Below are 25,269 nucleotides of genomic sequence, written 5' to 3' on the forward strand. Positions count from 1 at the left end.
TTAAAAAACCTTAGAAATTCGCTGAAAAAACATAGGTTTTAGGGGTGTTATAGTTAGCTTGACATTTCACTCGTACAAAACCCTTGAAATTCCTCTGTTATAGTTAGTTGTACTAACAATAACTCACGTGCCCGCATTCCACTGCTGATGATGTCACATATTACATCATTTATGACATGGTCAGTGACATCTCTGATGACATCATTCACGTGACAATCTGATACATCTCACCATACACTAGTGTAACCTTTCAACACTCGTTATAAAATTTGGAGTACCAAAAGTTAGAAGTCTCTGAGTCCTTTTCTTCCATAACTTGTGTCTTTCCCTTCCAATATGAACCTTATTCAGGTGTAGTCATCCCAGGTCCAGGAATGTCCTGAAGAAGGAGTGATTGAGGTGCCAGATTTATCCTGTGCACTAGCCAATCATTAGAGAATTCTATCGCCAAAGGTGAACAATTTTATTGCAGTTTGTCACCTTCCACTGAAACACTTCTTTTCCTTAATCTAAAATTACCCAAGGAGGCCTCATTTCAATATGGCGGAACCCATGCAGGCCTCTCTTCAGCTCCTTGGCTACTTTCCTATTTAGATTCACTCTCCTCCTTCTTGGCAGGGTCTAAACTGGTTCTCTCCCCCACTATGGCTGGAGCCTTGTCAAGAGAGAGAAACATGGGAATGAACAGGAGAAAAGCCCTCCCTGGCATCTCCAAGCTAAAAGGGATTATGCAAAAGCAGCCCTTTGTTCTGCCAACTGTTAGCATCCACTCCCAGATAGCTAATCCTTGTTTTGTGCTCAGCAGTTAACACCCCTCTGCTCTTCCTTAGCTCAGGGGCATGTTACTGTTCACTGATTCAGAGTTGTTAACTCTCCCAGCCAAGGACATGTATTGCAGTTCTCGAGAGGCTGAATAGCGAAACTGGTTATAGGCCACTGTTAGCAGAGGCAGCAAAAATAAAGTTTTTATAATTTTCATAATTTGAGAAAGGCCTAATAGTTATATAGGATACATCTGAGTCTGTTTCTGGCACACAATAATTTGTGGTGAAGGAAACTGTGATGACATGGTCCCAATTGATGAAAGAACCTGAATTGAACGAAGTACTGAGGCAGATCTTCACTTATGGCTCTGGTTGCAAACTAGTGATCAACGTGTTCAACTAGTGGGGTCTAGAACGACTAACCGTCAGGCACAAATGGGAAGCAGACAAAGGAATAAAAATGCTGTCTGAAGAATGGGTCAGGGAAAGGAGGTGTGGTAGCACTGTATCGTGCAATGCTCTGTTCTGACTCATCCCATTTCACTGCCTACACCAGACATTACTGGATCTTAAAAGATTACACAAAATGCATCAGCACACCACAGGTGATTGCCCTAGGTGTAAGCAGAGCAAAACATCATTCAGCCACATCGTTTGGGCCTATCCAAATCTCCAACTATACTCAAGCGATATCACTGACACAAACACCACACTGATAGTTAAGACAGTGGAATATGTTGCCGAAGGTCTGCCTGTTGGGACTACTACCAAGGTCTAAAAAGTTAAAATCTCAAAACAGGTTTTCCAACCTGGTCCTGATTAAGGCAAAGCTCTCAATTGCTTCGTCTCGGAATTCTGAGGGACCCCCTCCCAGAAGAGTATGCCCGAGGGAGACACAGAGAAAAGGTATAGGCAGAGTATGCAATTGTGAGAGAAATGAATAGATGTCCTTGGGGACCAGAACTGAAGTTAGTGTGTGACATGAAACTGTAAAGACTATGGGAAGTTTTCAAATATAGACTAAGGCTAAGGCTTGGTATCCATAATCCTCAATGTAGGCAGGTTAGAAGAAGAACCCAAAAAAAGAATGGAGGTTTAATTACCTGATGGTTTAGTGGGAAACAGATAAGATGATTCCACCCCCTATACAAGTCACACTCACCGACATCAAATATAATGGAACAAATAAAGGAAATAGATATGTACATAGACACAACACCAATATTGACAACAGACAGACCACCAACTCCAAACTAACCTCAGCAATTGTTGAGCTAACTTTTATCTGTGCACAATTATAAAAATTATCTTACCCAAAAAATAGGAAGGTAATTAGATGCATTGCAGAACTTTAACAGATGATGTAGCAGGCATGTATGTTGGAAAGGCATAATGTTAAATAGCGAATAAGATGGTGAGACAAATTGACGTTTTCATAAAGTTACTTTTGTCCTAAAATTATAAAAAATTGGATGTAACCAATAAATTAGGTTTTAAACATAAGTGGAAAAAAACTTTGAAGAATTTCTAGCATTTCCCTAGGTCAGGATAAGAAATAAAGATGGTAATTCCATCTAAGCCTGTTCAGGGGAACGTCTATTAAAGTCTGTATAGTCAAAGAGCTTTCAGGTTTTAATTTTTTGTGAAAATACACTAACCCTAATTTGTAGTGTTCCCTATTTTTATGTTCTAGTACCCTGGCCATTGGGGATGACTTATCAACACATAAAAATATACTTTTCCTGCAAAGCAAAGCATTTTCTACAGTGGCGGGTTGGAACCGAACGGGGGTGGAGGGGCAAGTGAAAAAAACATATAACACCTCTGCACAGCTGCCATTTCTCCTCTGCTCCTTTTCCTGACGCCTGGAAGCAGGAAGCTCATAAGCTCCCCTAAACGAATCACAAAGCTGATGTCACCAGCATGGACAGTAGCAACATGATTGGTCAGAGCGGCCTGGTTCGGTGCTCATACAGGGAGTGGGAGCCTGTGCAAGTTCTCCACCCAGGCAGTGCAATACAGCCAGGTGGAGAACATGTATAGTGCACTTGACTGTTTGGCCGGCCCAAGACTGCTGGCAAAACCATAATGCGCACTTAAGTGCACATATTTCCTCCTTCCCCTTCTCTTGCTTGAGTCCTGCAGCCTTATAATATGCAAACAATTTGCAAAAAGAGGCATAAATTCTAGATACCGCACCTATCAAACTGTAGGGTATATTACAAATAAGTGGTGCTCAGATCAAGGGAAAACAGCCTCCTGGGTCCCCATAAGAGGATTTAATCCACACATTTCACACCAAATAGATCAACACTCACTATTTATTGTTTTACCAAATATTATCTTTTCTAGTCAGAACAAAATTAAACAACTTTGAATTTTGCAGCAATTTGCATTAATATTTCATAAATTCATTCAAAATCGTTCAGGCTTGTCAAGTCCTGAAAAATTCTTTATTGAAACTGTGCAAGATATTCACACCAACGTAGCCAGCGCGATTTGTCCCTTCTCCCGAGACTTTTTCAGGGTTACAAAACACAGATAACATATACACATAAAAAAAACATATTTACACAACAATCTTAAAACACAGAGCATGTTGCTCTGAAGTATTATTACAACACAAGGTGCACTTATCTATACATGTTGCACAAATGTGTAAAACAAAACCCAGAGATACATTTATATATACATTTTCCCAATGAAATAACCATACATTAATTATTCTTTTATTTTTTTCTTAATGATTTAACCATTGCACTTCGAATTTATATATGGTAATATCCACTGCATCAGCAATAAAGAGTCCTCTAGATAAACAATGATTGAGCGCCATGCTATTGACATTCATTAAACAAATGTAGTTAAAAAGCCCTGTTACCACCCCATCCTAATATAATGTTTTGAAAGACCATTCAATTGTCACATTTCCATAATCAGATATTCTTAGGCTTTACATTTACCTGTCGTAGTGATGGTAAATAGGGAACAAAAACAAATTATAACAGTCGTGTCTCTATGCTATCCTAACGATCATCCAATTAACAGAATTTTTGGTCCCTATTTCTCTACCAAGGTAAGGGGGGTTGTGTCTATTATTCTTGAGATTGCTTCTTAGTCCTCTAGCTTCACTAATATTAGGTACAAGCCTTAAAAGGACATATGACCTTTACGTATGATCCCAACATTGTTACCTCTGTCCTCTCCCATAGATGTTTCACAGTCATCTGTTCACATTAAATAGTTCAAAGGGTCCTAGAAAGAGTTTAACAAGTATTGTATCACAACTCTGTTTTCATGTAATTAAATTTCATTACAATATTTATATATCACTGGTTTGCACAAACATACCTTAATTTAAAAGAACGGTATTCTTCGTTTTTTAAAATAGGAATGGTCAGATTCAGCAAATTTATAGTTTTAGCCCATGTCGGCAAATGCACGTAACATAATCATAGACAAAGAGTTCATATGTAAGGCAAACAAAGAAAAACCAAAGGTGATGATGGAAGGAGCGTTGACAATACAAACACTCACCCCCAGTCAACTGATCTGGGTTTAATTCATCACCGTTCTTTAGCTCACTCCGCCACCCCAGTTCAGACATGGCCATATGCAAACCAGTCAGACCCTGTGCCTCATAGGAACAGTCCAGCCCGAACTGCCAAGCCATGTCTTCCCTGGACCGGAATCAAGCTTCCCAGGACCGGTTTCTGGCATTACAGCCTTCTTCAGCCGGGCTTTCTTGACTCCAGGGTCAGACTGATTTGCATATGGCCATATCTGAACTGGGGTGGCAGAGTGGGCTAAAGAACGGTGATGGATTAAACCCAGATCAGTTGACTGGGGGTGAGTGCTTGTATTGTCAATGCTCCGTCCATCATTTTCTTTGGTTTTTCTTTGTTCGTCATAGGTTGGCAGGGTATGCTCAGACGTGAGTCCCTTGCTCACTTTGCCACTGGATTCAAGCAAGCCGGGCTGAAGACGGCTGAAATGCCAGAAACCGGTCCTCGGTAGCTTGTTTCCGGTCCAGGGAAGGCATGGCTTGGCAGTTCGGGCTGGACTGTTCCCATGAGACACAGGGTCAGACTGATTTGCATATGCCCATGTCTAAACTGGGGTGGTAGAGTGGGATAAAGAACGGTGATGGATTAAACCCAGATCAGTTGAATGGGGGTGAGTGCTTGTATTATCAACGCTCCGTCTATCATCTCCTTTGGTTTTTCTTTGTTCGCCATAAGTTGGCAGGGTATGCTCAGACGTGAGTCCCTTGCTCACTTTGCCACTGGATTCAAGCAAGCCGGGCTGAAGATGGCTGAAATGCCAGAAACCGGTCCTCGGTAGCTAGTTTCCGGTCCAGGGAAGGCATGGCTTGGCAGTTCAGGCTGGACTGTTCCCATGAGGCACAGGGTCAGACTGATTTTCAAATGGCCATTTCTGAACTGGGGTGGCAGAGTGGGCTAAAGAACGGTGATGGATTACACCCGGATCAGTTGACTGGGGGTGAGGTCTTGTATTGTCAACGCTCCGTCCATCATTTCCTTTGGTTTTACTTTGTTCGCCATAAGTTGGCAGGGTATGCCCTGACGTGAGTCCCTTGCTCACTTTGCCACTGGATTCAAGCAAGCCGGGCTGAAGACGGCTGAAATGCCAGAAACCGGTCCTCGGTAGCTTGTTTCCGGTCCAGGGAAGGCATGGCTTGGCGGTTCGGGCTGAACTGTTCCCATGAGGCACAGGGTCAGACTGATTTGCATATAGCCATGTCTGAACTGGGGTGGCAGAGTGGGCTAAAGAGCGGTGATGGATTAAACCCAGATCTTTTGACTGGGTGAGAGTGTTTGATTGGTTCAGATGCTCCGTCCATTACCACCCCCTTTTGAACCGCTTTTGGCCGCCATAAGTGTGGCTGGGTATGCTCAGACGTGAGTCCCTTGCTCACTTTGCCACTGGATTCAAGCAAGCCGGGCTGAAGACGGCTTAAATGCCAGAAACAGGTCCTAGGATGCTTGTTTCCATTCCAGGGAAGACATTGCTTGGCAGTTCGGGCTGGACTGTTCCCATGAGGCACAGGGTCAGACTGATTTGCATATGGCCATGTGTGAACTGGGGTGGCAGAGTGGGCTAAAGAACGGTGATGGATTAAACCCAGATCAGTTGACTGGAGGTGAGTGGTTTTATTGTCAATGCTCCATCCATCATTTCCTTTGGTTTTTCTTAATATGTAAGGCTTCGCAATGCTACATCTCATTTTTAAACTCCTAGATACGTAAAAGCATTAGTGTATCCGAATCATATCAGTTAATTCATTGAAGACATAAAATTATGCTCTAGTGACCATTCTATATGTATGGTACTAGGAATTATTTTACTGGGTTAGTTGAACTAGGTACGAAGGGGACAATATTAGTATGCTTTCTTGTACGGCAAAAATGTAACAATGTGCCATTAAAAACGTATTCAGACATTTGAACACAATTGGGTTAGGGATTTTAACTCCACATATGCGTCATTGGTGGTCTAGTTATATATACATATTAACAAGAATTGGTTGGCACATGCAGCATTGTTAGTCAGTATATATCCATGTGCCAAAACAGCAGTGAATCCAACAGTCTGGGGGTTATATAAGTGCAAACCATGGTACCACAAAAGTTAAAGCCATACAGTGCGGGGATATAATTCAACTACCCAAATAGAACCATGTTACTGGTGCGGCTGTTTTTGAATGTGGCTATTCACATGCAAACCAGTATGACTCCAAGGTACCACACTGCAAAATATGTTCCCTTTCCAATGCTGCAGTCTATGCTTTCTTACCATGTAATAGTTATCATTCATCCTTGAGTTGTGATATTATGCTAGCTCTCATGGAATATTTTTATTTCCTGATTAGATTATGAGAAAGTGTTTTTATTTATTCAACAAAATCTGTTAAATTAAAAAAAGAACTCTGGTGACAATGCAGGGGGCTGCCAAAAGATTGCCAGCTTACTTAGGAACTCTTGCCCTGCCTACTATAAAAAGAGAGAAAAATAAACTGCATGCAAAAAAATGGTTCATCCACCTTAACACAACACAACCAGCATACAATAGAATACAACCGTGCACAAGCAAAAGGCACAGTAGCTTCTGTGCTGTCCAAGCTGTTTATTTGGAAAAATAACGTCTTACTGTCCAATTCAATTGTGAATACTGAGTTCAAATAAGGTAGCAGTGTGGACTTTGATCCCTCTCTTCCCTTCAAAGTTCATTAATTTTCTGAGTTAATCTAAAACCAACACAAACCCAGCATTCCCTTTAAAAACTATCAGGATTGAGCGCGTTAAAAAAGAAAAGTACATTTATTTTACTTACTTAGGCGATTCTCCCCTTAAAAAAGACCTTATTGGCATGTAAGTGTAAACATATTTCTCGAGGTGGGGTTTCCCCCAAAGTCTTAATTTAACTTAAGGTATGCTTTAACTCAACACATCCATAGGCTTTTATAACTTGAAGCCACACTTCTCTTTTCCGTCTCATTGCCTGAACGTGCAAGTCTCATGTTACTGGAGCATGAACAATGTCCTACATCCTCATTAATGTTCTGCAACACGCGTTTCCTTGTAAAGCAACTATATTGTGTCTCCTATGAAACTAAGCCACCATATTCTCTTGGACTTATTTATCCGCCGGTCTCTCTTTAAAGCAGGCCTGACAGAGTTTTGGTTTCTGAAATTTTGAAGAACAAGTAAATAAAAAAGTTCCACAATGTCTGCAGTACAGATTTTAGCTCTTGTGTTTTGCATCGGTGGCATGGCAGCCAATATTGGTGCTGTCGTTTCCAATGAGTGGAAGATCACCAGCAGGGCGTCCTCGGTCATCACTGCCACCTGGGTCTTCCAAGGGCTTTGGATGAGCTGTGCTGGGAATGCGCTGGGGTCCTTTCATTGCAGACCGCACCTTACTCTCTTCAAAGTAGAAGGTAAGTGAAGCTCACATGGTGGACAGAATCATTACTGTACACTGGTGCATCACACCGCAGACATAGGGTTCAAAATAGGACAAAGGGACATCTTCTTTTCAACTTTTAACACTCTCACTTAATTGAGTATTTTTATTCTTTCTATCTATCTATCTATCTATCTAACTATCTATCTATCTATCTATCTATCTATCTATCTATCTATCTATCTATCTATCTATCTATCTATCTATCTATCTATCCATCCATCCATCCATCCATCCATCCATCCATCCATCCATCCATCCATCCATCCATCCATCCATCCATCCATCCATCCATCCATCCATCCATCCATCTATCTATCTATCTATCTATCTATCTATCTATCTATCTATCTATCTATCTATCTATCTATCTATCTATCTATCTATCTATCTATCTATCTATCTATCTATCTATTTATCTATCCGTCCGCCTTTCTGTCTGTCTACCCATCTATCGCTCTATCTCCCTTGCCCTTCGGTCCACGTCTTCAAGGACAAGAATATCTTGTGAGTTGTGACTAGCTTGTGCTTCGTATATGTGGAGTGATTTATTTTGTGAAATGTTGCTACTTTTGTGCTGGGGCATTCCCTCTTCACTCTGAAATGTATTTCACCTTTCCTTACAAAAGCGATGGTGATGCAAGCTAAACACGTGCAAACAACCAACGATATTGATAAGTGAGTGACCTTTCAAAATAACTTATCCAATATTAGGCAACATATGTTGCGGACAAACTGTCTCAATTCTCTCCTACGATAATAGACAAGATAAGTAAATGGTTGAAATTGATTAAAATCCCAGTTGGAAATATAGGAGTGGATATTGTAAAACAGGTCAAATAAATCAGTGGTAAAATTTACCAGCACAGTTAAAGTAAGGAAAACAACAACATGCAATGTTTTAGTGATGATACCTTTATTAAGCTACCTCACAGGTTCTACTCCCAGCTTTCAACACCACATAGCACCCTTTCTAAAGGCAATTATAGATCAACGGAAGGAATCCCTCTTCTATTTAGAAGAGTAAACTAATTATATTTTAAAATGTGTCGAAGGAGAAGTGCGAGTTTAGGGTACAGTGTCTTACCAAACATTCGCCAGAGAGTTACAAAATGTAAGTACCTATTAGAGATTACATTTCATCAGCCGTGTCTGGCAAGAAGGGAAGGGTCCAGTGGGTGCTAAAGCCATTGACCCATGGCAAATATTTATGCAGGGGCAGTCTTTGAGGTCTCTGAAATTTAAAGTCTAACTTCTTCCAACTCCACTCTATCCTCAAGCTAGGCACAGAAACACAATGAGATGATTCTGTGGTCCCTCCTTCTCTACCACTACCCCTCACTCTTAGGCAGCAGCCCCACGTGGTACTACGATCAGACGTGGTATGGGCCGAACATTACTGCAGAACCTATCAATACCCACAGCAGGTAACATCACCCACGGATTGCCCCATTATTCCTGTCATCATGCAACACCACTATAAGCACTGGTTCTTCATCTACCTCAATGATGTCTTAGTCTGGGCAGACTGGAGTTGAAGAAGGTAAAGGCACCTGTATCCTTGTGTATATTTAGAGGATTAATGCCATAGAAGGAGGAAGTGTGACTCTCCCGCAATATATATTTTTTTAATTGCTGCAAATGGGACATTTCAAACTGCAGTCTGGGCAAGTGACTTTTGAAAGCAAATCAGAGCATTGCAGAAGTTGTGTTGCATAGTCCGTTTCAAAGATGAGTCTTGTAGCACCTCAGGAGATAATTATTTGGCACAAAAAAGATATTTCATTAAAACATTTAGCAATGTGGTATTGCACAGTTATTTGTTGTTTTTTAAGTCATTTGAATCATTTGTTTGTGAAATGTTGGTATTTAGAGAAAATTCAATAAGATATTGTCAAGAACAGGCTCATTGTGATATCTTGCAACAATAATCCAGATTCACTAGTGTTGTAACCTATCAAACATATAGGCATTTGTTTACACAGCAAATGTTTTGTGGGGGATCGACAAGCGAAAACTCAATTAGTGAATCCATTTTTATATTTCACACATTCTTATTGACCAACCTGGGGGAAACAATGCTCCTATCATTTTAACAATATAAAACAGCTTTCAACTCTTTGTACCCCCAATCGTCATCTTACTCGTAATGTCGTGCTATCAGAATATCATGGGCAAAATATCGAAGATCAAAACATGGAGAAGGTAAGAGCATATAGGTAAGTATAGGTTAATATAGATTTAATATTCTGAATGCCGCACCAACGAGAGTATATAGATCTGGAGTTAAAAGTAGTAAATCAATACTTGCCTAGGTACATTTACCTTATATTTAAATGTAAATAGGTAAGGATAGACTTACTATTCGTAACTTCATCTCTCTCTAGGAATGTAGATGTGTCGTTAAGAATAGTCAAACTATACTAAGATATGCACTTACCTTTTCTATGTATTGGCCCTCAATATTTTTCCCACAATATTGTTGGCAGCACTATATTCTAAGATAAGATGCATTTCTTTATATCACATATTTGAGATTCTTCAGTTCTTTAATTTTCACTATCATGATTCCTGATGAAGTTCAAGTGGGATAATCAGCATGAGAGAAAGTTCTCAAAGTTCTGTTTACAGTTTCATTGCTGTTTGCACCTGATGCTCCATGACTTTCTACCTCTAGAAAGTTACACCCCACAGGGCAGGTCACAGTTGCACTCCACGGGCCCTATTCATAAAGGGGAAATGAGACGAAAGTCTAACTTTATGACTTTTGGTAATCACAAAGAACATTTACTACTCGTAAATGCCCTTTGTGAATACCAAAAGTTGAACTTTACGACTTTCGATATTCACAAAGGCCATTTATGAGCAGTAAATGCTCTTTGTGAATGCTGAAAGTTGAGAGATTAAACTTTCGTCTCACTTTACCTTTGTGAATCGGGTCAACAGGAAGATCAGAGTTAACCCCTTGGGTGCTGATGATGGCCCCCGTCCATCATGCTCCGCTGTGGGTGTGTGCTGATGACGGCTGGGGGCCGTCATGAACCCGCCCACTACGGAAAACGCTGCACAGGCGCAGAATCGCGGCCGCGCCCAAGGGGTTAAGTCACAATCCTTGAGAGTAGAAACAAAGCTCTTCAGCAGTATTGATCGTCTGCTTGATTCTTCTGTCACCGTGGTCCTCACTATGTGGATAGGGTCAACCTGGAACAGAAGATAGGCCCAAGCTCCAAGCATACAAGTGGACCCCAAGAAAGAATCAAATAGATTAAAAAAGTGACCCACATTTACAAATTAGAACAGTTTTCACTTGTAAATACAAGCTGATTGGCCCTGAAGATAATCCAGCGAATAATAGGGATTTGAAACGCGTAGGCCGTTGTGTCTGCTGGTTGCAACTTAGTGCCTATTTGGTTTTGCACCTTGATTTGTGTTTATACACTTAATTTTGATGATCATGCTTAAAATCTTTTTGACTCAACTGAATTGTATATAGTGTATTTCTTAGAACATTAGGGTATGCTCTTTATTTTGTAGCAGACCTTGTACTTCACCAACTGGTGTATTGACCCTCCAGATTTATGCCCAGATCTCTGTACTGGGGTGAATGTATGACATTGTTCTTCATTCTGTCCATCAACTGTTGGTTTTTGCATTTGTCACCCCGAGTGGGATGATTATGCTCAGACGTGAGTCCCATGCTCTCCACACCACTGGAGTCAAGATATCCTGGCCGAAGACGGCTGATAGCCAGAAACCGGTCCTGGGATGCTTGATTCCGGTCCAGTAAAGACATGGCTTGGCAGTTCGGGCTGGACTGTTCCCATGAGGCACAGGGTCAAGGCTGATTTGCATATGGCCATGTCTGAAATGGGGTGGTGTGGAGTGCAAACAAACAATGGATTTAGGCCCAGATCTCTGTACTGGGGTGAATTTATGACATTGTTCTGCATTCTATCCATAAACTGTTGTTTTTGCATTTGTCACCCCGAGTGGGATGGGTATGCTCAGACGTGAGTCCCATGCTCTCCACACCACTGGAGTCAAGCTATCCTGGCTGAAGACTGCTGATAGCCAGAAATCGGTCCTAGGATGCTTGATTCCGGTCCAGTAAAGACATGGCTTGGCAGTTCGGGCTGGACTGTTTCCATGAGGCACAGGGTCAAGGCTGATTTGCATATGGCCATGTCTTAACTGGGGTGGTGTGGAGTGCAAAAAACGATGGATTTAGCCCCAGATCTCTGTACTGGGGTGAATGCATGACATTGTTCTGCATTCTGTTAATCAACTGTTGTTTTTGCATTTGTCACCCCGAGTGAGATGGGTATGCTCAGACGTGAGTCCCATGCTCTCCACACCACTGGAGTCAAGCTTTCCTGGCTGAAGATGGCTGATAGCCAGAAACCGGTCCTAGGATGCTTGATTCCGGTCCAGTAAAGACATGGCTTGGCAGTTCGGGCTGAACTGTTCCCATGAGGCACAGGGTCAAGGCTGATTTGCATATGGCCATGTCTGAACTGGGGTGGTGGGGAGTGCAAAAAAACGATGGATTTGGGTCCAGATCTCTGTACTGGGGTGAATGTATGACATTGTTCTGCTTTCTGTCTATCAACTGTTGTTTTTGCATTAGTCACCCCGAGTGGGATGGGTATGCTCAGACGTGCGTCCCATGCTCTCCACACCACTGGAGTCAAGCTATCCTGGCTGAAGACGGCTGATAGCCAGAAACCAGTCCTAGGATGCTTGATTCCGGTCCAGTAAAGACATAGCTTGGCAGTACGGGCTGGACTGTTCCCATGAGGCACAGGGTCAAGGCTGATTTGCATATGGCCATGTCTGAACTGGGGTGATGTGGAGTGCAAAAAAACGATGGATTTAGGCCCAGATCTCTGTACTGGGGTGAATGTATGACATTGTTCTGCATTCTGTCCATCAACTGTTGTTTTTGAATGAATCTTTTTATGGAACCCTGCACTGCCTCATCATAATCTTCCTTTCTAGAACAATTGAGTATCATGTGGAGTAATTATCCGTAGGGGATACTCCACTTTAATGAGGCGCGATGACTGCTACTTGCTTGTAAAATAGAGTTCCGTGCTGTGGATTTACAGTACAGATCAGTGCAAATCTTTCCATATGCTAGGAACACCCTAAGATCCAGAAAATTAACAGAGTTTGCACTTATTTGTCATGTGAATTTAAGATTGACTTCACTTACATTCAAAGCAGCTGTAGATTGTTCAGCTGATGTTTGCAATCCCTTCCATAAAACAAATATATCATCAATGTCCATGTACCAGCTCACTAGGCAGCCTACCCACTTGTTGGTATCTTCCGAACAGGACACCTGCATCTCCCATCAGCAAATGAAAGAGTTGCGTAACTGCGGGCGAAGCAGGTGCCCATGGCCACCCCATGTAGCTGTCTGTAAAGCTGTTTCTGAAAAAGAAAATAATATTATTGAGGCAGAAATTTACAAATTCATCCAACATGATTTTGAGCTCCAGGAATTTCAATGATCTTCGTTTAAGAAAATAGTATATCTTCTTCATGCCATGCCCATGAGAGATGGAAGTATATAGGTTGGTTATGTCCAACGCAATCATCAGCATGTTTTTGTTTTCATGAATTTTGTGAAGATGGTAAAATGGTGTTGGTGGGTATATGTATCAAGGACCTAGGATAGATGGAGCCGTGCAGGAGACATTTACCCAACATGCTGTGAGAAGTGCATGTTGGGATTCGTAGTTTGCCGACGCAGCTGCAAAACTATTAATGACATTGATCCGACCCACCTGGTTGGCCACCAAACGATTGGAAGTATTTATCCAGGTGAACTGGTGGGAAATGCTGTGGCAGCAGGCATTTGAAAAAGACATTAAGTCGAAACGCGTCCTGCCAGTGCTTTTATGGAATAAATGACTCAGCTGGAATCCCTGCTGTGTCCCTCCGGTTCTTTCTATTGTGAGAATCTTTTTTGGCGCTTCAGGAACATCGTGTCCATTTGTTTGGACTTCAATTATACAGAGCAACAGCTTTGAGTGTTTGGCAGCTACCCACTGAGGTATTTTAAACTTTGATAATGGAGAAAATGATGGCACCCATTGAGGAAAATCTGAAGTAAGAACTACTATAACCAGAATACAAATTGTTGCCATGCCCATATGGGCAGAACTATAAATTCCACAGCGAGGGCGATGGGAGTAACTGCTGCTTTTTCTCCATATAAGCCGGAACCATTAACAAAGGGCGAGATGACGCCCGAAACGCGTCTGATACGTATGGCATATTGAAAGCTGGAACTAGCGATGGTGTTTGCCCTGCAGGCCCTGCAAAGTAAAAGGAAGTAATCACAATTGTGTGTGGCACCTTCACTGTTGGGTGCTCTTTGTGTGGCTATACATATATATTTTTTTTCACTGAAAAAACTATATGTTTCAAGCACGTTATAGTTAGAAATTAGCATTTAAAAAAACCTTTGAAATTCACTGAAAAAACATAGTTTTCAGGGACATTATAGTTAGTTGGACATTTCACTCCGACAAAACCAGTGAAATTATAGTTAGTTCATATATAAAAGAGCAATGATAAGGAGGAATAGATATGCAATGTTTATTAAAGTGTAGGGAACAATCAGTTACCCTCACAAGTAGTTCAACAGTCCTACAAATCTAAATTGCCTAGATTGATATGGGGCACACATACATAATGGGACCGATCTTCAACTAAAGATAGTAAAAAATTATACATAAAGAAAAATAATACATACATCAAAAAAGATAAATGAACACAACATAATGTTACCAATACCTTAAAGTCTATTTGGTGTCTGCCTATTTATTTAAGGCAGTCCACTGAAGGTAGCCCAAAGGTATGTGCACAGAGGCAACACAACTCTATTTCCGCTCGCTAGTGTCACACAATGTACTATTGGAAAAAACGCTTTTTAATTTACAAGAATGACTCCTCCATGGAAGTATTGTCGATGCGGACGCGTTTCAGCCTCTGTAATCTTATCGGCCTCCTCAGGACAAGGTCAAAGGAACAATACTAAAGCAAACCATACAGATAAATAAACATTAATATTATCATTCAAAAAGATATCTCGTCTCTTTTTTGAATAAAGCATGCCGTAGGGAAACCCAATATCCATGTACCCTAGTGCAAACAACTGGAAATGTGATGGGAGCGTTACATAGTGCACAGCACATGTCCTCTACGTTTTCTGAAAGTATAAAGAGCCGTGCACAGCCGTTGATAATTCTTCTAGAAAATGTTTTTTGGTGCTCTTAGGTGTCGCCCATCACTCCGGGCGAGTAATTGACAGTCCAAATTAAGTGTAATCAATGAGCCATTGATGACATCCCTAAGGTACTCTGTGTGATGTATTATTCCAAACAATTCACCAAGAAAATAATTACTGCTTCTCAATATATATTTTTTATTTGTATTCCAAAGTTGATATTCGTTTCATATCCATTTGTTGAAGGATTTCAAGAACATTCAAGATTTACAAATGCAAATTGTTAAAGTCCGCTCCAATGCATTTCGGGCCACCGATGTGGTTATGTACCGCTGATGTAAACTCACTATATACGACCATTCCACATCAAGAGGGCATAGAAGCCAGGGAACAGGCCATTTTGAAACTTGAAGTAGACGAACCCATGAAAATATTTCTAATGGAGCTAGTCATGTTTACTTTGTACCATAGTTATTTTTCTTATAAAGACAACTGGTTTCTGCAACTAGTGGGCACTAGCATGGGAAACAGCGCTCCCCCAGTGTACGCGAATATCTTTTTTTTTAAAAATATTTTTATTAAACATTTTTAGGAAGAATTTTTCCGCATATTCCTGTATATGTTACAGCACGCAACAATTTCACAAGTGGTTGTACACATTACACCATTATTCTAGTACATTGTGTCATAAGAAATCCACCAAACATGTGTACAATATGAACTAAACATTGCAAAAAGGAAAAAGAAAAGAAAAAGGTGAATAAAACAGAACAAGAGGATAAGCGTCTATAGAATTAAGAGAGATGGATGAATCTTACATGTTGGCCTATCCCACTTTCTGTAATTTTTATTGTGTCAGCCTTCCATCGTCTGTCCTGGATTTAACCTACTATTTTTCCAACTTGAGATAGGCTGCCATATCCTTTCACCTAATAACTTGGCTTTCCTACCTTTCCTATCATAGATTGCCTTTTCTAGGTTATACATAGCAAGAAGGCTTGCAATCCAAGCTTGAAACGGGGGGGGAGCCTTGTCCAACCAAGTTTTTGCTATGCATATGCGAAACACCGCAAGTGAGACAAAGATAAATTCTACTGACAAAACATCTGGCGTATCCCCCACCCCCAGAATAATTAGTTCATCTGTGAGCTTTATCTTGATCTTAAGTGATTTATCCAAAAACTCTTCAATAGCCTTTTTCAAGGTGTACAATTGAGGACATTGTGAAAACATATGTACAATGTCTGCCTCAGTTGAGTCACAGCGGGGTCATGTTATTCCAGTTGTGCCGCCCCACTGGGCGATTCTGGCCGGGGTATGATATAATGAAAACACAGTCTTAAAATGCTGTGATTGCAGGGTAGCTGAACATAGCACCGTTCTGCCCAGATCCAGAGATAGCTGAAAGCTTTCTAGCCCTGACCCCAGTTTTTCTGCCCATTTTGATGCATATATCCCCCTTTCATCAGTTTTGCTGTCTTTCAGTTCCGCGTATAACTGTCTTATCGTACACTTATTAGCTACTTCTATGTACTCCATAACTCTACATTGACCCAACCCTGCCAGGCCGCCCTGTTTTTGCATTAGGAAACTTCTGGTTTGGAGATATTTGTAAAAACTTCGGTGTTCTAACCCGAACTTTGTTTGTAACGCCCCAAACTGTAGCATACTCCCCTGGCTATCTAGCAGATTTCCTATTTTCACTATACCCTTGCTATGCCAGTCCCTCATAGTAGTGTCCCTAAAAATGTCCCTCGGTAATGAGCAATTTGTGTACAGTCGTGTATAATTATTGTACCTTCCTAGACCAAATTTTTTTGAAATCCCTTTCCAGACCCTGTAGGCCGCCTTTAATGTCTTAATCTGTGTGTGTTTAAAATAGCTAAAGTCAGTTGTGTTTAGAAACCCATTCTCTGCCCCCTCTCCCAATAATGTAGTATAAACGTTAGTGAATTCTGAGTTAGCTTCCGCTGTATGATCTGTGCCTCCCCACCTAACAGCCCCTGACAATACTGCAGTACAGCAGCCCAATAATAGAGCCTAAAGTCTGGTGCCCCCAACCGCCTTTTTCTCTGGATACTGTTAGGTGTCTATAGGCTCTCCTTGTCTTCCCTGTGACCCAAATAAATTTGTTCAAAATCGCTTCTAGTTTATTGAACCATGTGTTGTCAAAAAATAACGGGATGGACCTAAACAAATAGAGAATTTTGGGGAATGTTACCATTTTTATTACATTGATCCGACCCATCAAAGTCAGATGCAGATTGTTAATTCTTTCCGTGTTTGCTTTTACTTTTGCCAACAATGGGCTCATATTTATTTCCACTAACCTATCTAGGTCGGCTGTGATTTTGACACCTAAATACGTAACTTCTGGAGCTACTCTTATGTCCTGGTAATTAACCCAGTTATTTTGTATAATTTGTGTCTTTCCTTTATTCAGTGAGTAACCCGACACTACCCCAAAGGCTGCGGCCTCCTGTTCTATTTCTGCAATAGCCGTCTCCGGCTCAGGGGTAACCACCGCCACGTCGTCTGCATAAGCAAGTGTTTTGTGCTCATAACCATGTAATTTTTTCGGGGAGATGTTAGGATTCCCTTCCAGTTTGCGCAGGAGGGGGTCAAGATATAACGCAAATAGAAGTGGTGAAGCCGGGCAGCCCTGTTGTGTGCCGAGTCTTGTACGTATTTCAGCAGTATACCCTCTGTTTATCCTCACTTTAGCCATCGGTTCTACATACAGTGCCTGTATAGCCTTTACATAGCCTGCTCCTATACCAAACCAGTCCAGGACCTTCCATAGATACCTCCAGGAGACCCTGTCAAAGGCCTTCTCTGCGTCCAAGAAGATAGCCGAGGCAGGGTCCCCTGTGGCACCTGCTGCATCCAGTATGGTAACCATCTGTCTTGTATGTTGTGTAGTCCCTTTCCCGGGTATAAACCCGTGTTGTATTGTACAGACCAGTCCCTCAATTACCTTGCTTAGTCTTTGTGAGAGCGCCTTGGAATAGATTTTTGCATCGGCATTCATGAGTGTTATTGGCCTATATGAGCTGGGATCCAAGTGTGATTTGTTTTTTTTTCAGAATTACTATGATGTTTGCTCCGGCCCATGATTGTGGAGTATTTTCCCCCCTCTGTGCTTGTCTTAAAGTTTCCAACATATCAATCCCCAGGGTGTCCCAGAAGATTCTGTAGAATTCCGCTGGAATTTGATCGGGCCCCGCTGCCTTCCCTGAAGGGAGTTTGGTTACTGCGTTTTGGACTTCCCCCAATGTCAATGGTAACTCCAGTGCCTCTTTATTCTCCTCGCTCAGTTCCTCATGTAGGATTCCTGACAAGTAGTCCTCTATCTCAATGTCAACATTCCCCAGATCTTGATCATATAAATCAGAGTAGAACTCCCTAAACACTTCCCTCACATCCTCTACCTTAGTCACAACTTTTCCCCCTTTATCCTTAATTTCTTTTATTTCTCCCGCTGCCATATTTTGTCTGATGCGGACTGCTACCATATGACCTACCCTCTCATTGAATTCGTAACATTTTTCCTTTTTCATTAAATAGTTACTTGCTGCTTTCCTTGCCAAACTTTCGCTGGCCTCTGCTCTTTTCAACTCCATCTCCAATAGGATCTCCTCGAGAAGTTCTTGGCTAATAACCGCTTGAATAAGCTGTTGTTCTAATTCCATTAAGTCATGCAGTCTTTTAGTTAATTCTAGTTTCTCATTTTTACTCCTGTGGAGGGTATAGGCCAGTGTTTCCCCTCTTATCCCTGCTTTAAAGGTATCCCAGACCACCCCTGCGGATGCCGTGCCTCTATTTACTTCCCAGAACTGTCTAATCCATAACTTCATTCTAGTTACATAATCTTCTTCCCTAAGTAACCCTCTTTCAAACGTCCAGTTATATTCTTTACAGACAGCACTAAGGTTCTGAGGGATAGTTAATACTAGGCGGTTATGATCTGAGAAGACCCGAGGGAGCCTTTCTATTTTTAAGTCTGGTGCTAAGGAGCTAGAAACCAAAAAGTATTCCAGTCTAGCAATAACCCTGTGAGGAGTGGAATAAAAAGTACTGCCCGTCCCAGTGGGATTGTTGGCTGTCCAGACATCTACCAATGCATTGTGAAACATTAAATTACCAATAGCCCTTCGTGTTCTCTTTTTGCGATCGCCCTGCATCCCCCCGCCCAACAGGCCCAACCCTGACAGTCCATTAACATTAAAGTCCCCGCAAAATATCACTGGTTCTGCCCATAATGCCAATTCAATATCTAGAAAGTCAAATAACTCAGGTTCATCCTCGTTAGAGCCGTATACTGAGACAATGGTATACCACCCCCCAGCTGTTTCCCCTTCTACCATAACCCTATCTTCCTTCTTTTTCTTTACCTGCATAGCTCCCTTTTTCGCGAGTATAGCCACTCCTTTTGTTTTTCATCTTGCTGTGTATATGCTAATACTTCATAACCGAGTTGACCCATAAGGTATTTATCCTTTCCCCTCACATGTGTCTCCTGAAGGCATATAACATCCAATTTCAATAATCTAAGCATAGCCGCGACTTTCTGCCTTTTCCCACCCTCGTTTAGCCCGCAGATAATAATAGTAGCAATCCTTAACGCCATCTGATCTTAAAGGTTGAGCTACCAGACGCCATCCTCTTAAAAATTACTACCACTTGTTTATTCCTATACATCTTCTTGCCTTGTGCTGTACATGTCCTTAATTCTTCTCCACCTCCCCAACCCCCCCACCCCCGTCAACCCCCCTCCCTTTGCTTACCCCCCCTGCTACAGGCAAATAGGTCAGTCATGACCTATGTGTGGCTGCTCACTGCTGTAGTGTCGCCTCCTTCTCCCACCCAATCTACCCAAACTGCTAACATATTCAATACTCTTCTCAGTATTGTAATATGCATCTTATGCTGGCTCAGTGTCCCTACTCTTTCTGCCTCTTTGATTCTCCGTAATTTCTGCAAGATACTCGCCTGCCTTTATTTCTGAGAAGAACATTCTGACACGACCCCCTGTAATGACTTTTAACTTCGCTGGAAACATCAGGTATGCTTCAGAGCCCTGGCGCTGAAAAGGAGTAATTAGCTGCCTGAGCTTCCATCTCCTTTCGACGATCGCGTGGCAGAAATCTGGCCTTGCAAAAAATGTAACCCCTTCAAATGACCTCTTTTTATCTGGTCTGGCAGACTCCATGACTTCCTGCCTAGCCAAGAAGTTCCCAAAAAAAACTAGCATAGCCCTTGGTAAAGCATCCTGACTAGCGCCTCTTGGTTTTTTCTGCGTAAGTGGGAATCTGTGTGCTCTCTGAACTTCTAATTCCCATTGCCACTGCGCCTCTGGGTATGCACCTTTCAGCAACTTAACCGCAAACCCCCTTGGGTCCTTCCCTTCCACTCCCTCCTCCAGGCCAAGAAGTCTCAGATTGTTCCGCCGCTGGCGATTTTCGAAATCCTCCAGCTTCCATTGTAGGTCCTCGACCACCTTCCCTTGCTCCATTCTAAAGGACTGCCAGTCTGTTACTTCGTCCTCCAATCTGCCAGTTTTTCTTCAACCTGTACAACTCTCTCTTCCACCTCTTCATATCTTTTATTCATTTTCCTAATGCTCGCTTGTATTTTTTTAGTGTCTTGTCTGGCTCTCCTACTTTCTATTTTAGCCTCTGCATGCATTTGCTTTAGCATAGCGAACATTCCATCTAGGGTTGCTTGTGGTGGTGGTTCGGTGGTGTCTTGAGAGGCATTTGTGGTGTGATTATCAGCTCCTTCTTCTAGACAGTGTTCCTGATACATTTTAGAAGTATTGCCATAGTCCCAGAGCAATTTCCTCTTTGTACTTGATGCGGATCTGTCTATGTCTCTGTCCCGTCTTATCACGGATCTTCTTTTTTTCTTCTGTGTCTCTTTGCCTCTGGAAGTGCTAGAGTGGGACCCCTCTGATTCTGTTTCTGACGAGAGATCTGTGGTATTGCCCTCATCTTCTGTGCCCAGTAGGGAGGAGTCAGAGCCTTCTGTTACTGAGTAGAATTTCTCCCCTTCAAGGGAACGGACTCTCCGTCCTTTGACCCCTTTAAGCCCCCTTGATGCGCGACTTTCAACACTTCTCATGCTCCTCCAAGTAGAAGATTGCATTAAAGTATTTTTGTCTCCAGGGGTGGGAGCGAGATTTACCTGCATCAGGGCTTCTAACATTTGGGCATTATTGTAATTTACCGGGTCTCCCAGTCCTGACCCCGTCTCCTCCAGCTTCCCACTGCTCACCTTGTCGGTTCCGCTCGCCGTGGCTGTGTCTGTGTCTGCGTTCTCGGCGTTTTCCCCTCTCAGCGCGGCTCCCGCAGAAGGCGTGCATGATTGGAGCTCCTGTTGCTTAGCAACCACCGTGCTTGCGTCCTCGAGGCCGGCGAATGCTGCATCAGCGTTTGTCTCCGTGTTTGTCTCCGCAGAAGTCTCGGAAACCAGAATCGCCGGCTTAGCTTTCCCTTCGAAAGCCTCTGAGACGGTGGGCTGTCTTGGATCTTTGCTGGGTACGGTGATCGGGTGTTTCAAAGTTCCGCTGTCCGACTGCGAGCGTCTCTGCTGTTGCTGTTGCTGTCCTTTGATACAGGGAGTGCCCGCTTGCACCCCTGCTTTAGATTCCGCCTTCTCTTTGCCAGCTTTTTCTGACTTCTCCCCTTTCTTGAGCTGCTGATTCTTTTGGGAAGTACTATTCGCCGGGGCAGATCGTTTGTTCGCGCTTGCGAGTTTCGAGACTGCACCAGTGCGCTGTGCCATCTCTGTGATTGCGATGACACCTCGTATGTACACTTTCCCCCAGTGTCTTCCAAGAAGGATGAAAAGTGTCGCCAGGGTCTTCTGTATTGCCCTAGTGCTTCCTTCGTTATTGGTCTTGTTTGATCTTTGGAAAATCGGCATAACTATTCAAACTTCCAGCCGCATGTCCCGTGGGTCAGGAGAAGGAGTAAATGCGACTGTTCTCTACAGCAGCATAGCGGCCATCTTGCCTCCCCGTCTGTACGCGAATATCTTTATGGGAGAATTTGAACAGACTCATATTTGGTCAAACCCAAAGTGGAAGAATAATCTTAAAATGTACGGCCGGTTTATTGATGACCTATTTATCCTTTGGAAAGACACACAAAACAATCTGGAACAGGCTTTAACGACGTTGAATGCAGCTAATCCTCGAATACAATTTACCTGGACCATAGATCCCAAAACCATTACATTCCTGGATGTTCAAGTTACCCTTCAAAACCACCAAATAACAACGGATATTTTCCGTAAATCTACTGACCGTAACAACATGTTACATTATAATAGTTTTCATCAGTCCTCACTGAAAAAGCATCTACCAAAATCCCAATTATTGAGAGTCAAACGAATTACTTCAGACCCGAATTTGACAAAAATAAGAATGGATGAAATGATAGATCGTTTCAGAGAGAGGAATTATCCAGAGGAATTGCTAACACAAGCCAAAAATGAAGTGGATAAATTGGATTGACAAACCCTACTACATCAGTCAACTTAGAAACAGAAAAGTGACCGAATGGTCATAGTCTCAAAATACTCCAACGTAAGCACAATGTACAAAAACATAATACTCAAACATTGGCCAATGTTAGAACTAGAGACAGATTTTAAAGACATGTTTAAAGCTAGACCGATATTTGCCCATAACAGGGGCAAAAATTTGGGCGAGATCCTGAAACAATCTACAGAACCACCCTCCACTTCAAAAGGAACTAGACCATGCAACAATTGCAATAACTGCCACAACGTCATTTTGGGGAGCATGATAACACACCCTATGAAAGGATATAACATTAAACTTAAAGTGACAGCAACGTGTGATTCTAACAATCTCATTTACCTCCTCAAATGTCCGTGCGGAAAGGTTTATGTTGGAAAGACTGAACGCAAACTTAAGACCCGTTTGAACGAACACAAATCCAACATTCGCACTAAGAACTTAAAATCATTAGTTGCAGCGCACTTTCTGGAAATGAATCACAATATATCCCAATTGAGTTCATGGTTTTGGAAATCATTCAAAAATCAGAAGGAAGTGACAATAACAGGATGCTGTTAAAATGGGAAAATCATTGGATTTATAAATTGAATTTGATTAAGCCCGCGGGCTTAAATGAACGTGTGGAATTTGCATGTTACCTATAGGATTATTATAATGGCAAAATGATGCCACTTTGTTCTGATCTGATCCCTGTACGTGGACAGTCCACGTGACCTTATTACTGTTAATTGAATTTGCTGATATTTCTTTTTCACCCTGTTTTTCAATGTATATTTGTTCAATGAACCACTTTATTTTTGTAGCGTTTTCATCATTATGCCACTTAGTCTTTCGTTCAGCTTCATGACCCCATACTTAGTCCACTTTCTAGTCTTATCCACGATGGTCACATGACACAAACACATCCCGGCGTCTATTTCCAAACGCCGTAGAAACCACCCGGTGAAACAAGCCGTCTCCGGCGTCCGGAACCTCCTGAACTTTCAAACTAAGTAAGTAGCATTAAGACCCTTGCATCGCTTTAGGCGCGCGGTTATTTTAAAAGACTTGCATGTTATTGTAAAACCCGAGGCTCCGAACGTATACGACCCACACGCTTTAACCGCGTTCACTTTCACATAGACTTGCACGCCACTGTGAGAACTTCTGTTCTATTTTACACAGTTCCCTACTTCCACCGACGCGTTAATATTCTTTTGGAGACCACATGCCATTAGCATAATTGAAAAACATTTTGCACACTATTGGTGATTGAAAGGGATTTAGGCACTTTTGTTCACACAGGTTTGCTAGACATATTGTTTTAAACATGAGTTGTGTATAGACTAAGGAGTACAACTAGATATCGTCTTTATTTTAGATGCTCCCCGATGAAGGGCGGTGGCCCGAAATGCATTGGAGCGGACTTTAACAATTTGCATTTGTGAATCTTGAATGTTCTTGAAATTAAATCCTTCAACAAATGGATATGAAACGAATATCAACTTTGGAATACAAATAAAAAATATATATTGAGAAGCAGTAATTATTCTCTTGGTGAATTGTTTGGAATAATACATCACACAGAGTGCCTTAGGGAGGTCATCAATGGCTCATTGATTACACTCTACGTGTTTTCCTCACATAAGTGGAAATTCCATATAGTGGTGCATCAAGACCAACCACCAGCTGCAGATTGTTAAACAAACAAGTGTAGAATTAACAAATGTATGGTGCACTAGAAAGCTACTCCAAAACAATCGCAAAAAGAAATCCTTCCCACTCACATCCTCTGGTAATATCACAGTCTTATAACTGAAAGACCTCTAGCTGCGCCTCGATGGTGCCTGATGGGCGCTAAAGCTCGAAGTGGACTCCCCTAAAATAAGATACATCAATTAAATTCAAAGTTCATCAAAGTGTTCTCTCCATATAAGCGGGGCCAATCTACCCTACACGTGAGGTTCATATAATACTTACTTTACTCTCGTGATGGTCAGTCTTTCCCAGTAGTTGAATTGTATTTCACAAGTAACAACCGCCTCCCTGTAGAACAAACAACACTTACTAAACCCTCTAAACCATGCTCAAAAAACGTCCCACATGCACAAATTTGCACGTACGTAATGTGTTTGGGGAAGTATGCTTACCCGTCAGTTGTCAAGAATCTGAGTCAATCAAAGATACCGGTCCCTTTCTCCACAATTCTGCGTGTGCAAGCCATGTCTCTTCTCGTATCCGCTTTAAAAATAACCAGAACACCTCATAGCGTGCGCTAGCATGTAGCGTCCCAAACTCGGACATAAACAACGGATTCTATCATACGCAAGTTAAAAGATCAAGAAAGAACTCTATGTAGTTTTTCAACCGTCGTTATAGTGAGTTCAGCAAACTATAACTCGTGCCCCCGCAATGCACTACTGATGATGTCACATATTATATCATTCATGACATGGTCAGTGACATCACTGATGACATCTCAAATGACATCACTGATGACATCATACATGTGATAATCTGATGCACCTCCTCACACCCTAATATAACCTTTGATACACCCACTCTAAAATACAGACTACAATTTTTGAAACCATTGACACACCAATACCAGTTACTACATACCCACTCACTGATTCCCAGGTCTACACACACATTCACTTATTCACCCATACAGTCACTCATAAATGCAGTCACTCATCAATACAGCACTATCATATGCACTTATACAGCTATAGAAACACTCACACACT

The 25,269-nt window shown here is 41.9% G+C and overlaps 1 protein-coding gene across 2 annotated transcripts in view; it reads left to right on the forward strand.

Moving 5' to 3' along the window:
* Window positions 1-7,232: 7,232 nt before the first annotated feature.
* The window catches only part of CLDN10 (claudin 10), a 388,360-nt gene continuing 370,323 nt past the window's right edge, over window positions 7,233-25,269 (forward strand). Inside the window, exon 1 of one of the 2 annotated variants that reach the window (XM_086933398.1) lies at window positions 7,233-7,725. In XM_086933398.1, coding sequence (XP_086789524.1) covers window positions 7,512-7,725 — 214 coding nt within the window. In that variant the 5' untranslated portion in view covers window positions 7,233-7,511. The remainder of the gene's footprint in view (window positions 7,726-25,269) is intronic. The other variant, XM_086933399.1, reaches the window with a different exon arrangement.

Source organism: Lissotriton vulgaris, chromosome 8, assembly GCF_964263255.1.
Source record: "Lissotriton vulgaris chromosome 8, aLisVul1.2, whole genome shotgun sequence".
Classification (NCBI taxonomy): domain Eukaryota; kingdom Metazoa; phylum Chordata; class Amphibia; order Caudata; family Salamandridae; genus Lissotriton; species Lissotriton vulgaris.